At 43.3% G+C, this 15,780-nt stretch overlaps 1 protein-coding gene across 1 annotated transcript in view; it reads right to left on the bottom strand.

Annotated features, from left to right (window-relative positions):
* Nucleotides 1–11,120: 11,120 nt before the first annotated feature.
* dact2 (dishevelled-binding antagonist of beta-catenin 2) overlaps nt 11,121–15,780 on the bottom strand; it is a 12,734-nt gene continuing 8,074 nt past the window's right edge. Inside the window, exons 2-5 of the mRNA XM_034898533.1 lie at nt 15,551–15,777; nt 14,047–14,179; nt 13,634–13,915; nt 11,121–13,458 (exon numbers count right to left, since the gene is read on the bottom strand). Of these exons, the coding sequence (XP_034754424.1) occupies nt 11,576–13,458; nt 13,634–13,915; nt 14,047–14,179; nt 15,551–15,777 (2,525 nt within the window). The 3' untranslated portion in view covers nt 11,121–11,575. The remainder of the gene's footprint in view (nt 13,459–13,633; nt 13,916–14,046; nt 14,180–15,550; nt 15,778–15,780) is intronic.

Genomic DNA, 15,780 nt, shown 5'->3' with positions numbered 1-15,780 from the left:
CATGGACCTTTACACTGGAGTCTTGAGATAAGGTTCAGAGAATTGCTCTTTGGTTTTCTGACACAGCATACCTGCACTGGCTTCAAAGTTGCACGGCTGAGGATGTCCAGACAGCGTTTAAGATTACCCCCCCCCCCTCTCCTGAAACAACTGTCAAGTCTAATCTGCTTTTGCAAGCACAGGTCATCTGGATGCCAGATCCACGCAGAGCCGGCATCAAAGCTGGACCCTTTCTCTCTCCCAAACTGTCTATAGGTCATCCTTCTCTTTTCATGTCAGCCGTTTTTCTTTTGGCTTTGATGGCTTCAATAACCAGAGAGGAGGAAATCCACATCCATATGCCCAACGCTGTCATCGATCAAACTGAGGAAGGATATACTTTTGGTGCAGATTGTAAAGAGCAGTGAAAGAGGATGGCCATTGATCCAACTAGAACACACCCAGCACTGATCAATAGAATGGATCGGCTGTGGAGCCATGGGTGGGATGGTGTCAAACGGAGTGTGTGCTGAATGAGTGCTGAGAGCAGTCTGACAGGAGCCTCTCAGGCTTCTGTCCCCCTGTCTGTCATCTTTTGTCTTATTTATTTACATGTAATGATTAGGGCATTTGTTAAGTGGCGCCATAAGTCAGCGTGACATAATCCTAACTGAGACTACGTTGTGCAGATTTCCAATGGAAAGTACTTTAATTGTTGGTTTGAACACTTCACTGTATCAGAATAACAAGAAACTTTTATTGTTTGAGATTAGCACCTGAAAAAACAGAGTGGCTTTTGGTCTCAGATGCTTAATATGTTTGAAATGCGCTGGCAGCCACTCACTTATAGTACTTTGTACCAACAAAGTGTGTTGACAAGTGTTTTATGGCTTTTGCACCCTTTTGCACTGCTTTCATCAATCTGATTCTTTTTTCTCTTTTCTGTGGACTGTGTATGTAGTCAAGGTCTGTCACTGCCAACTGAGCATTTCTATCTAACTAGTGTTAAATAGAGTTCCAGCAATACTTAGATGTTAAAACTTGACCTCAAAAGGATACATAAAAACACACCCAAACACTCTCATCTATTTCCCAAGGGAATCATGCTTTGAACACCAGTATGTGAACCTCATCTGTTTCTATTTTTTCTGTTTGGCCCCCCTCTATTTGGAGGACAACTTTATTTTTAATATGGCAATATATTTTTATATCCACAATATGTTACATTCACACCATAACCATTCTTCCTGTTTTAGTGAGACCCTGGATCCATATAAGGGCAAGGGGGATTAAAACACAATGTATGGAGTGTAACACATAAAACGTGACAACTTAGCAGACAGAACAGAGGGAAGTCAGACACAATCAGATATCGGAACCGACAAGACGAGACTGGACAGGACTGTTGACAAACACAAGGACGTATTATTAGTGATAGATCGGTTCTGTAATTCACATTGGGTGGTCACGGTTAGTGTGTTGAAAGGAGTTGGCAAACATGTTATGCAAGAGTGTAGCGTATGTGTATGAATAAAGTGGTAACTTCAGAGGCAAAAAAAAAAAATGAACAAAAGGGAGGGTGCGGTGTTGCAGAGCAGAATGGAGGAGGGAGGTTTGCATGTTTCTGTTGAATTTAGAAAACGTTAGAAATAAGGACCAGGTGTATTCAAGGGCTGACATTTGCTTGCTTCTGTGTGCATTGTGTTTTTCCATTGAAGTGTAGTCTGAGATAAATTTTTTCCAGTGATTGATGTGGAAAGATGTCTCTGATTTCCTGTTTCGGAGGACTACTTTCTTAGCGACAGCTAGAGAAATGAGGAACGCATTCCTGAATTTTTGCAAGGAGACCGATTATTGGGGATGATGGAATTCTGTATCTCAGGGTGAGACACAGAACACAGGTCACTGACACACTGTCCACAGAGGTTTGTGTTAGCAATCATGGAAAAGGTTTCCCACTTGGTTGCTGGGAATGTTATTGGTATTTAGGTTATATATATATATATATGTAACTGTATGTTTCTATTTTAATGTGAGACACATGGCAGATGGGTATCTTAGTAGCAGTCCTCTTCTGAGATCTTCGAAATCCTCTGTCCTTCATGTGCAAATCCCTTAACAAACTGGCCTAGAGTGTCACCCTGGGTTGTCCTGTTCAAAGGAACTCTGGGGTCAAACCTGCTAGGTCAACCTCTGTCAAAGTGAGAGAGTTTACCCCCAAACTAGCCCCCTTCTCTCTAAAAACACATGGGGCCCCAGATAGACTGTCATCCTCCCCTACACTGCAGGCCTGTGGTGATTTACTGCCTCGGTACACACCACATATAAACATATCATCCCCATGTCATCATCAAGGCCTCTGGGGGGACTTTTTACAAAGCTGTGGTCCAGATTTTGAAGATTTATCCACTTCTCTGCTGTTAACATGATGAAACATTAGCTGTGACCAGCTTGTGTTTCTTCAGAGGTCCCTTCATCTTTGTCACCAGAAAAACAGAGATCAAAATACTAATCTTGGTTTACCTAGGAGCACATTCACTGTCAGGTGTTAATGTTGATCTTAAAGCCGTAAAGGGAAGTTCAGTTGCCACCCTTTTAACATATTTATGCCAGGAAGCTGCGGTGCTAACAGCCCGGAGCAGATAAAGGAAGGCTTGCCATATGTTGCGTTTAGGCACCACTGTGAAAACACACCGTCTACCCATTCAAAATCAACAGTATTAATGAAGAAATTGTATTTTGCATTGCCTTCCACTAGAATAAACCTCTGTTATACAGCTCACCCCTGCAATACCTTTTACCCCTGCTCACAACAAGATCGCCTTCAACTTTCCCTAATAGCCTAGTACAAAAGCTTAAATCCAGCCCTCCCCCATCAGTTGCCTCTGTGTCATGTTTCAAAGGCCCATTCATCAGTATAACATACACAAATGACTTTTGCTCCCTTCAGCTTGTAATTATCAAATTTCACATGACATACTGTATAACTAAATATTTTGGTGCAAATGGTGCTCCCCTGACAATGACTGGATTTGCATGCATGCCAATGTGTATTGTCATGTGTTAAATCATGCATGTTGTAAAAGCCATGCATGCTTTTAAACTGATTATGATAAACTAAACTGGTACTGGTTAGTCTGACGGGGACAGCTGTTTGAACCCGTCTGCCCTCATCGTGTTTGCTATGAGTACAGAGACTTCATACAGCATGGAGGTTTGGTCTGTTCCCTGCATGACCCCTGACCCGTGTGCAGAAATAGGACCTCAGGGTGTCTCACGGTGTGGTCGAGGAGCTGGCTGACATTACGTTTGCCTGCTCTGTGGTTCTTTGCTTTTTGCCTTGACATGCCAAACAAAATACAAATAAAAAACTGTGAAATAGTGACTTAATGCAAAAAAGAGGATAGAAACGAGATAATACTGTACTATAATTCTGAGTTAGGGTGTGTTGAAGAAAGAACCTTATTATCTTACACAATTTCTCACTGTTGGGTCTTTTCCACTGCACCTGCAGGCTGGGACCTGTCTCAGATGGGGGAGTGCAAGCTAACCACTAACTATACCTGGGAGACAAAGGCAAACAAACCTAATAGCAAACTACTGACCCCAAGGAAATGCTGCAGTTTGCCCCATGACAAGCAATTTCCCCCCAGCTGAATAGAATTTAATTGGATGGTCTACCATGCTTTGGAAAAAAGATTTCCTTCATTTTAATTTAGATCATCATTTCGCAACTCATCTTGTTTTTTTCTCTACATGACAAAGAAGCAATTAGAAACAGAATTTGAAAAAGGAAACCATGGAAGGGAAAGAGGAGCACAAGGGGCCATAAAACTGTGAGCTTAACAGTTTCGCACTCATAAAATTAATAGAATATTGACCCATTCAGACATGCCAGCTGAGCCCGTCTTTAACTGCAGCACATGCAATAGACAAGTGGAAGTCTTTGTCTAACGTCTAAAACATGTTTTATAGGTGTTAGAGTAGAGTCCATTAGGCTCGGTGCTATAGGAAGACTCAGCTTCAGAGTGGTCTTTGTGAACACACTCCCAACGGGTTTATGGTATCTTGTAGACAGAAAGCAGTCACACGTGAAGGTCAGACAAATAGTGTGGAGGTGATAAACTGGAAGATAAAAATAAAATTGTCACGTAGCTTTATAGGTGAAGAAAATAAAGACATTATTTCGTTAGAATTGTAGACAATCTACTTCAAGGAGGTAAAAAAAAACTCTGAAGAGACAAAAGGGCATTGAAATGTTGGTAGGTGAGGGACTTGTTACTGGCCATATGGGAGCAGCAAGGAGGGTGCTGGGACGGGGGGGAGGTACCTGTTGGGTCCCATGTTCTCCTGTCACTCTGATCTTATCAGGGGGCCTAACTAAGGAGGACCAAGAGGAGGACCAGCTGTCATTCTCCCCGCTCTTTTGATGTCCCTCTTCAGAACTCACGCGCACACACACACACACACACAGACACACAGACACACACACACACACACACACTTTGTTATTGAGCCAGTTGACAAACCCCACAGTAGAAAAAAAAAATCAAGATAAAGCCAGATAGTTACAGCTCTCTGAGGATATGTGGGGCTGGGGCATTCAGTTTAGTTGTTAAGAGCCTGAGGCTTGACAAAGAGAGGCAGCCCTCTGAACTTAAACAGGACATCCTGCTCATAAAACAGCCAGGACATCCTCACAGAGACACTGGGACTGATAAAAAGGGGAAACACCATGTATTCATCTGAAACTCCTTCACAGATAAACTTGGCCACTGTTCCTCATGAGGTCATGCCTTCCTTTGAAAATGGCACACTTAGAATCCCAGTTAGCTACAGGAAGATTGCGGAGTCATTATTTTTGCCTACTCAAGCACAAAAGCTTCTCGTAAGCGACGGCTGTTTTTATCAACTTTGAGACTCAAGTAGCACCAACATGTTTCAGCCAAATGAGAGTAAATTCACACATTTTGAGGATTACTGGACCACCACTGTTATTGTTTCAGATCCCACTCGTCTAATCTTGTGGCTCAACTGTTTTTAGTTGAGAGAGCACGTGTGCCTCAGGTTTTCTGCTCTCCCTACTTTTCTTACACAACGATAAGAAAACTTAAAGGCATGCAAGCTATGCATTACCTTTGGGATGATCCCCTGGCTTTTCATTTAGCACTTTCATCAGCCTCAGCTGTGTTTGTATCAACTGCCTTTCAGCAAATGTTAACACTAAACCAAGAAAACATGAACAAAAGGCCTACTAAAATAAGGCTGGGCGATATGACGGCATAAATCGTCAAAAATATATGTTATCGTATATCTTTCTGTACGTGGATTCTTTTGCAAAGTCGACAATGTACATTTCATATAATTTTTTTCAATTAAACTACCAGAAAGTATGCCTTGTCTTAATGTTTATTGTTATCTAGACATTAACCCTCCTGTAAACCTCGGGTCAAATCTGACCCAAATTTAAATAAGTTTCTATATCAGAAATTTGGGTTTCTTTCAACATCATTGTAAAAATAACAGGGTGGATGGTTCACTGAAACACTCTTAACTTAAAGAAATGATCAGTTTATTACTTTCGTTGAATTTGGGTGTTTTATTCAATTTTACAGCCCGGGAAGAAAAATTGATAATTGAACGTTGAAAAATGTGGGGAAAAAAAGTCAAAAACATCGGAAAAAGTAACAAAAATGTTGGACAAAGTGACATAAAACTTGGACAAAAAGTGACAAGAATGTAATATTCAAAAGTGGGAAAAGCTTCAAAAAAATGTCAAAACAGCGCAGGAAAATATTGAAAGAAGCTTTAAAAAAGTGTTGAAAAGATGACCAAAACACATTTTGGTCGGAACATTTTGACCCAAAAAAACAAAAAGTTGCATCATGGTCAACGGGGAAGACAACACGAGGACTAAATGACCTATTTCAGAAGATTATGGCCATATCGTCCAGAACTAAACATCATCATTTTAGTTTAGTGTTGTCATTGTGAGCAGCCTTGTTAATGTTAGGATTTACAAAAGGAATAAGAAATCCTCCAGTGGATTAAAATTCATATCTCTGTCTTTATATGGCATGTATTGGTAATACATGGCATGTTAAAGAGCACTGTAGTGATATTGGTTTGATCATGTCAAATAAATTGACTGATGTTAGCCTCAAAAGCTAGAAGCCAAACTCTCCTTCACATGCATGCACAGGGATTTCTCTCAGTTTCAGACAATTACTTGGCAGGAGCGAACTACTTCACAATGCCCTCTGTCACCGTGAGTGCGTGCTCCCCATACACTGCGAACTTTTGAACCACCTCTTGACCACAGCTTGAAGAGAGTTGAGACAATGGTTAGTAAACACAGTGGAGTGAATGAAGGGATTAGGTATTAAATGACAGGATGTGCTTAAAGAGGGGCAGGTGGTGGTTGAGGAAAGGCCAGCTAAGCTGAACATCATGCATCTCCCTGTACCTTTCTTCTCCATTGGTCTCATTTTCATGCTCTGTCTCTATTGCTCTTGATCTTTCACACTTGTCCTCTGGCTCCTCATCTCTTCGTGAGGCAAGAATCAGACAAAAGATCTGCACAGTGTATTAAAAGCTCCCAGCTATTTTAATCGTGCTCATCTCTTCCTGCTCGTTTCCCTCGTTTTCCATCTCATCCCGTCGTTCTCTATCTCTATTGTCCTCTTCAACACAACCAGAGAAGCCTGCTCCTTAACTCAGGCTTCAGACAATTGACATTCATGAGGTTGGACATTCCGGTCCATCCCCATTCATATGTACAGTAAGCAAAGGGACAAAAGCCACCTCACACACTATAGAGCCCATCCCCCATGCAAAGGGCCACAGAGAAGCTGGGTAGATTTCAGTTGTTTCACTATCAACAACAGGCTGCAACACAGTCTCATGCCCAATACACTTTGCAATGTAGAATCTACTGTCCACAAAAATAGTCTGTGGTAGCTGTTTGGATTCTGTTTTTAGCCAAATTTTCCAACAACTGAATCTGTCTTCAACTTCGTATGTTTCCTTGAGTATATCTGATTTGGTGCCGGATATTTAACATGTCAAACTAAAGATAATCCTTGCTTCACAGCAACCCGGAAAAGCATAACCTCCTCTGTGCTTCCAGGGATGCATTGTGGGTAGGAGTGGAAAGCTCCTCTCATCGGGGTGGTAATGAGTTTCTGAGCTCCCACTTGTCAACATAGTAAATCTACATCTTATATCCAAGGCCCAGCACCCTCTCTCTAGTTTTCACATCAGGGAAGCAACACAGCCTGAGTAACATCCAGTGGAAAATATTTATGAGTATAAAGTAAAGATACACAGACAAGAAACTGTACTACAACATAAACAGCGTTTCTCCTTATGGAAATGGAAAAATCTGAGTATGGCATGCTGCAACAGATTGACAATGAAGAATAGAGAAAACACAGACGGCTTGATGGGGTATTATGTGTTTTGAGCTTGGAGACAGACTGGGAAGGGCTGGTGCGTGTTGGGTTTTGGGATTACTCATACACACGTAAGAAGAGAACCCTTCTCTAACTGAGACCTAATGTGAAGCAAGTCAAAGTTTAATTAACACCTGTCTGCGGCACACCCTTTGTTATTTCAACTCCCTTTTCTCTTTCTTGCATTTCTTTGCAACGTTTTTTTTTGTTTTACAGACACCACGGCATTGATCGATCTAATTAACATTTTTTGATCTATGTTTTTTTTCAGATTACTTTTGACTATGGAGAACTGAATGGAATCAATCAAATGAGATGCGCGTTAGCTGAAGAAAAGAGGAGTACAGTGACCTGATGTAAAATAAGATCAATGTCCAAAGCGGCTCAGAGGCATGTGTTCTCTGAATTACCTCAGTGTTTACCTGTCTTAGTACTCAGAGTAGTTTGGCATGACGCTTCCACCTATTTATATCTCACTGGACGTTGACAAGCATGTTCACCTGAAGAGAGCTTTACAATGAAAATGTGAGGAGAGCTGTGTGTTAGTGTGAAGTCAATAATCAATTATTTTAAATTTTGCATGCTCTTTCATTAACTCTACTGCTTGGATACACTACATTACATTTCACTTCTTCTATCCAGACTAAGGTAAAAGTTAAAGTAAAATACAACTGTATTCGTGGATCTCCAGCCATGTGAAAAAGTCATCGTCGAGTCTGTGTCACGGTTAAAAGATCTCAGTTGACACCTTTTATCGGCAGGTGTGGTGTCGGCTGAAAATGTTTGATGTTGATTTGACGTGACCGTTCGCCCATGTTTATGTGATTTCAAAGTCAGAGCACTTCTGTGTAATGAGATCCCACATGACATCTGTAGCCCTTCAGTATGACTTGACAGCCATCCATAGGGAGGAGGTTCAGTAACCTCCCCTCTGCACTTAATTTAATACCCTATAAAATATCCTGACCAAATCCTTTTTGCGGTTGTGCACTGTACACCTGCTGCACAACTTGCCGCTTCCGATTTCAACCCTAGAGACGTTTTATTCCCTTGCCGAATCAGCTTTATGCAATTATGTGGTTGTTAAGGTAGTGATCCTGCAAAAAGTAATGCATTTCTATTGAAAGAACAAACTTCAGCAGGGGACTTGCAGTGGACATGTGAACTCACCTTCTAACAACAGACTCAAACAATGAGTCAAAAGGAAGTGAATGACAGACATGTTGAACACAAAAAAAGACAACCTCAGAGACAGCGAGCGTACAAAAAGGCCCCTGACCTTTCTGTTGTGGGGAGACGTGTCTTCTACAGATGGAAGGGTCAGCAAACACACACGGTCGAGCCGACACGGTCCCACTACACTCAACATCAAAGACAAGTCCAGCGCCTGTCATGCTCCCTCTGAGCCAGGTTGAAAACAGCAGCACTAATCCCACCGACCGCTCTTTCAGAGAGAACACAGGTCAGCTGGATACGTACAAATCCTAATAGGTCGATTCAATTGTAGCAACTCTCCTAAACTAAAAATGCTGTGTGTAGGGTTTGTCCCCTTTAGACCTGCATTGTGTTTGATGAATAGAGAAAAGAATGCAACCGAATTAACACATGCCCTTTACTGAAAGATGCCTTTTCTTGTTTGATGTCGAACTGAACATATCGAGTTAAAGGAGAGAGAACGACTAAATGAAGGATCCACGAGTGTTAAAAATAATGGTCTCCACAGTGATTAAATTGGCACGGAACTAAACTTCAAAGTAAAATTTGATGAAATGCTGAAAATGTCTGCCAGCCCTATAAGCTTCTTATTTTGAGAACTTAAAGGTCACAGTGGCTTTTTAATGGGAGCGAAGATTATTATGTATGACCACGGGAGAGAGTGTGGATGTGTAGAAGGCCAGTCACTGGACTTACCTTCACGAGTGCCCTTCTGCTCACCCCGTCTTTGGAAGAATTTTAATGGAAAGATACCGAGGCAGATTTTGGAAATGAGATTATTGGGCAACTCTGTGCAGCTGCCCACTGTTTAAGCTCCTCTTGACAGCTCAGAAATGAGGAGCCTCTTATCATCTGTCATTCCTTCTAAATCCCATGTGCCCCTTGCCATATGCACCAACTGTTTTAAAACCACAGGTCTCTTTATAGAAACCTGAACTTCTGCTACCCATCATCTTAATGTCTATTTGTGGAATTGTAGGAGTGTGACTGTGTGTTTTAATACTTCAGTGCAACTGTGTTTACTTACATTTAAATGTCTGAGACTGGTAAGTTACACCCTTTAATTAAACAAAACTGTCTGGGTTGATTGTTGAAGACGCGACTTATCAAACCAACAGCTGGGCAGGAAACCAGATAAGGAGCTGTTAGCACTATCTGTGCTAAATTGGTCGGCCACAGCGGGAGGTCTGTGAGGATTAAGTGGAGATTTTTTTCAACATGTCTGACAAATAGTCACCAGAAAATGAGGGTCTACAAATGAGATTTCTTTTGCAAACATTGTGTACTCACTAGTCATGTCTCCATCAATGTATGTGTATGTGAATGTTGTAGTGTTGCATTAGAAAATGTTGATTGAAATGGCAAAATTAAAAAAAACTTCCACCAATTTGCACTCGCTTAAGATGGTTTTTGCCTTTTTCGAAAAAAAGAGTTAATGCGCAAAATGGGAGACGGAAACAGCTTTGCCGAATAAGTTGTGACGTAGCAACCATATAACTCACATAACTTCAGTCCCTGTATCCTTTCGATGTGGGAAGGATTGGGATATGGGTCCCATCCAGGGTGCCTTACACTTGTGGCACAAGGAGCGTGGTGGAATAGCGCTGCGCCTCAGCCAGGTCGGGTAAATTGACTAATTGGTTCAACAGCTTGAATTGTCTGGCCCTGCACACCGCATACACACAGCGGTGAACGGTTGTCTCACTGACACCAAATGTCTCAGCCACAACCCCGTATTCTGCACAGGCGGCCAGTTTATACAATTCTACCTCTCTCCAATTAACTCAATAAATTAGCTTCTTAACACTTTGATTTAGCAAGCCGATTTGCAATTAGTCTCGCTTTGCCAGACCCTCCTCCAAAGCACCCGGAAGGAGGAGCTGGCTTCTCCACAAAGCATTCGGGGATGGGACGAAAACGTGACCTCGTTTAATGGCATTTCTTTAAACCAATCAGAATCATCACGTCGTATGAGAGAAAACCCAGATTGGAGAGATAGTCTAGCTACCTGTCTCAGTTAACCCGGCTCAGATCTGAGGAGCAGTCAACAATAGTCCTCATGAATCCAACGAATATTTAAAATTCCAACACAAAGAAAGCGGAAGTAAATGTAAAATACATGCATCCGACGAAATTTCCTGCGGCACCGGAGAAATTCCGGAAGTGGAATGTCAAGGATATTGACTAATTTACAATCTACAGCCATGCGTAACGTCAACTTGTGACGAAACTACGCTTTGTCTAGTCTATTTTTTTTGCTTTAAACCAGTTGATGGAAACGCTTCTAATACGCATTTTCTGTTTTGCAACATTTTAAAAGTTTGCTTAAATCTTGATTGACAATTGCATGGAAACATGACTACCAATGAAGAAAAGTTGGCTGATATTAATACCAGAGCTAGTCAATCAGCTCATGGACCATGATGTCGTTAGCTGTCTAAAGATGAAATAAAAGTGAAGACTACATCCCAATATATATCAAATGTGTTTATTCTAATAAGACAGGTATGGATAGTTATAATCAATGAGCAAAATGAAGAGAAAATGAATAGTTATTTACAATAGAAAATGTAAAAAGATTGTTTTTATTTCTCAGATACATACAATTATATGACAAAAATGTCCATGAAATGGTCATTTACAGCCACATGCTATGATAAACTTTAATAACAGCATAAATATTTACAAATGAATTGTTAGTGTAATAAATGTGTTAAACATGCATTTGTACCATGGGCCATTTTTACAGTTTCAGGTTCAACCACTGTAAATTCTTGCCATTTTCTTTTAGTTTAACAAAACAATCAGTGAACAAATGCAGCCCAGTTTAATTGCTGCTGTTAAGTGATGATTAAGGGTGTGCAGCTCCAAGACCACAACTCTCTGTGTTTTTCCTACAGTTCACACTCTGCCCAGGGGGAACTTTGCTACACAAGGGTCATGACCTTAAGGGAGGCCGGCTGGAATCGACGAATCTTCTTCTTCAGGGCTCGGGAAGCTTTGATGCGGCAGGCTGATGGCTCGGGGCGTGGGAGCTGCTGGAGGGGCTGTCCAGCTGCGGTGGGCCCCAGAGCAGCCTGAGCCCACACCAACCCTCTCTCCTCTTGGCTGTCCACCTGGTCCTCCTCTTCCAGGGAAAGGCTGCTGTCAGAGTCCGAGAAGGACTGGAAGCTCTGGCTGGACTCACTGTCTCCGAAGCGGTTGGTGGTGTTATCACTCATCTCCCCCTCGCTGCTTTCAGCAATGGTGGAGTGAAACAGTGAGGCGCATTCAGCCGAGTACTCAGACTCACATCTGGGGGGGTAGTTGCTGGACATGTGGAAGGCTGCTGGAGGGTATCTGGCATTCAGATTTTGTAAGAAAGAGTTGGAGGACATGGAGGATTGGAAGGAGCGATGAGGTTCTATCCACTGGCCTGACTTGGCACTCATACTGCGGACCATCTGCATGCTCCCTGGTGCCTGAACATGGCGCTCTTTGGACCTCTGACGCTGAGCACATGAGACCTGGAACATCTCCACATCGGAGGGCCATTTGGCAGCCCCCTCTCTTCTTTTCCTCTGCTCTACAGGCTGCTCATACTCCAGGCATTGCAGTCTGCGGCTTTTGCTTGACTTTGTAACAACAGGGATGGGATGTGGCTTGGGATGGGCCTTGTACGTGTACATGAGTCCAGGGCTACAGTGGCTGGAGTCTGAGCCTGAGCCCTGTCTGCGCTCCTCTGTGTGACAGGTGGTACATTTCTGGGTCACTTTTCCTTTTACCGATCTTCTCTGTTCCCCCTTGGCTCCGCCACTAGCCTCTCTGGTCCTTTCCCCCGAGGAGTAGCCATGTTGCGGCCTCATTGCTCGAGGTTTCTCGCTGCTTTTTCTTCTCAGTTTCACAGCTTTGGTTTTACGGTCTGCTTGTCTCACTTTGACCCTCTGAGATCCAGCAGGGACAAATTTGGCATGAACAAACTCTGGGGAAGCTCTGTGACCAGCATGAACCTCAAAGCTTTGACTCTCTTCTGTGCTGGAGCTGTGGGCCATCCCCGATCTCTGCCTATTGCTCTTCCTTTCTTGTGGCATTGACTCTGGATGATTTCCACATATATTCTTTGAATTGCTTTTTGCTACACTAGCATATTCACCTTTATCATTCTTTCTCATGGATAAATTGGAGACCTCATCAGAGCTGTACTCCCTCATGGCAGCAGGATAGGAGTATAGGTGTGCAACCTCCGGCGCTCTCACTGACTGATTGTGGGTTTCGTTATCTGTTTGCTCTTGGCTGGAGAATGTCATGCAGTGTCTCTTTGGGTCACTATCAAGTGGGATAATGTTTGTGGTCTGGGCTGGAAGAGGCTGCAGCACAGACACCTCTTTCTGAGACCCGTGAGAAAACACAGTTAAAGGTTCAGTAGTAGGCCTGCTGTGATTGTCGCTCTGTTTCTGCAGAGTCTCTGTGCTCGTTTCACTCAGAATTTTGCTCAAGCTGCGCAGGAGGAGCTTGTCAATGTAACCTAGAGTCTTGGTCTCATAGCCCATTTGTGCTCTTTGGAGGGTGTCACCGTTCGTAGGGGGTCCTTGTCCCTCTAGAAGTCCAGGTTTGGCCGGGTCGCCAGCATGGAAAAAGATTGGGCTCTGGAGAGCCACAGCGTGCAGGGGGCTGGGGTAGTGGTACACTTCCGTCCCACTGCGGGACACCAGGTTGCTGTGGAACTTGGGGTCCACTTTGGTGGTCTTCAGGTTTGAGCACATTGAGGGTTTCTTTGGATCAACAGATTTGCAGTAGATTGGTCCTTGAGCCATCATCTTATCAAGATCACCTGATTAACACAAATACAACATAAAATACAGATTAACCTTTCAAATCATCATCCAGTGAAAAATAACATGGTATTACGCAAAATACATGTTGTAACAACAGTTGCATGGTCCCCATGACAACATAACAGACTTAAAGCCAAGAGTTTTAAATTGAAGATTGAGAGATTTGGTTACCTGTTGACACAGGTCTTGGTCGTGCCTTTTCGCTGCTCGCTCGGATCCTGCTGCTGCCCAGGTGGAAGCCTGTGGCCCGCGGAGGGTTGGGCTGGGTAGTGCTCTCGTCAGCAGAACGCCGGCGACATACGTCTATGTGTGCTGGCGGGCTGATGTGAGAATTAGCAGGGCTCGTGGGAAGGAGGAGAAGGCTTGTCTGGGATGATGACAGGCACTCGCTGTACACAGAGGTGCAGGAGTTGGACAGTGAGCAAGAGCCGCCATCACTGAGCTCATAGAAGCCTGGAGAGAGAAGGAACAATTATGCGCATGAGTATTTTCTTGTATCGTGTGATGGAAGCTTTGGTGGATGCTTGATATCCACCAAATATGAACAACTGCAGGACTGTTAATGCAAATGTTTGCCTACACACCTGAACTTGGCCTGCTGTCACTCTCCAACTGCTCTGTGGAGGCCTTGCTCACATCCAGCTTCAACTCATTGATCTGTTGATCCAGCTGCTGCAAGTGAGTCTTTAGGCCTACATCCTGTTTCCGAAGACGAGACTGTAAAACAGACAACAAATAACATTTTAGTCCACACCCTTTGAAATATGTGCTGTGCAACCTAAACCAAAGGGCAAGTCTTATTCCGCTATCTTAGGAAAGGTAGGGAGTTCAAGATTGCAATAAATCTCTCCACGCACACACATTTACAGTATACAATTACACAAGGAAAGGAATTCTCTGCATTGGTGAAAATTAAGCAGATAACCCTAGGACGATGGTTAACAAATGCTTCAATTACATTGAGACGCTGCCCGTTGTTCAGATAAAAGATGCTCTAATACAGCCATCAGAAAAACAAAGGTGACTCAGCTGTGGCTGATGATTAACCCCAGCAGGACATGGGGGAGCATGGAAGAAGCAGTGGTGGGTAACTCATTTCTCCCCCACAGCGAGGTCCTGGCCATTGTGTAAACTAATAGGAGGAAAGTTTGGGGGTTGGGATGAAGGACTGTTTGCTTTGCAGCTCCGGCTGGGCATTTACTGTTACAGTGGCTCTTAAAATGAGGTCTGGGGGTCACTGCCTGCAAAATTCACCATTTAATTAATGTTTCATTGTTTTGTAAAACTGAGTTAGTTTGGTTGATTTCTATTGAAACTGTGGCACAAAAAAGAGGTCTTGGAAAGTGTTTTTTTGCCATTAGGTCTACATATTTAGCTGTGGTGTATTTAAAAGAAATTGGGGGTGTTGAGAGTCTGCAGTAGCTCCATTGTGCAACACAACTTAAAACATGTGTTACCACAGAACTTTACAATGTGTCTTTCCATGCGTTTGCCCAGTTCTACTAAAAGTCAAGCATAGCACCGTAATCCTTGTAAACGGTTATAATAGCAGCCTACATGGAAACATCTCGTCATGGAAAACTCCACACAGCCAGCTGTCTCTAACACTCAGAGGCCTCTCATGACTGACTGTCATTCACAGCAAATGAACCACCTTTAAAAAAAACACTTTATCATTTCTTTTTATATTGCCTGGCATTAGTGGTTAATGATTGAAGATTGCCCCCCTGCAGTCTGCACATGCACGGTGTGTGCGCGCACACACACAACTCAAAGTCCTCTTGGTCCTGCGGTGAACCTTGATTTACGACACCTATCCTACTTCCTACCCCCAGCTGAGAGCATGGAAGTGTGTCTGCTAATAATTGAAGACGGAATGCACATGAGCATCAGCTGACTACAATATTCAAACGGACGACTTTATTCCAACGACAATTAAAACAAGGAAATGAGAGTGTTAGTCCCATCGTTATAAATAAAATCTATAAAAAAGGTAGGCTACATATATTATAGTGCATGCACATAATGTCTCTAGAAAGGTATTTTAATGATTCTGTTTTATGGCTTTTGATAGAAACGGCTTCCTACCAGCTGTTGCTTCAGGGTTGTCAGGGTCGCCTCCAGCCGCTGTTCCTCAGCCCCCATCATCCTGGGAGTCTCCGGGCCTGCGTGGACAGCAGCGGCCGGCTCCTCTCGGTCCATGCGCAGCGCCCAGCTCACCATGTCGCTCTGTCTGTCCTTCAGCAGATGCAGCTCCTGCAGCCCGGCCAGAGCAGCCTGCAGCCTCTCCCCGACCCTGCTGCGGTCTATTCCCGCTG

Source organism: Etheostoma cragini, chromosome 17, assembly GCF_013103735.1.
Source record: "Etheostoma cragini isolate CJK2018 chromosome 17, CSU_Ecrag_1.0, whole genome shotgun sequence".
Classification (NCBI taxonomy): domain Eukaryota; kingdom Metazoa; phylum Chordata; class Actinopteri; order Perciformes; family Percidae; genus Etheostoma; species Etheostoma cragini.
This window is presented reverse-complemented; position numbering and strand designations above follow the sequence as displayed.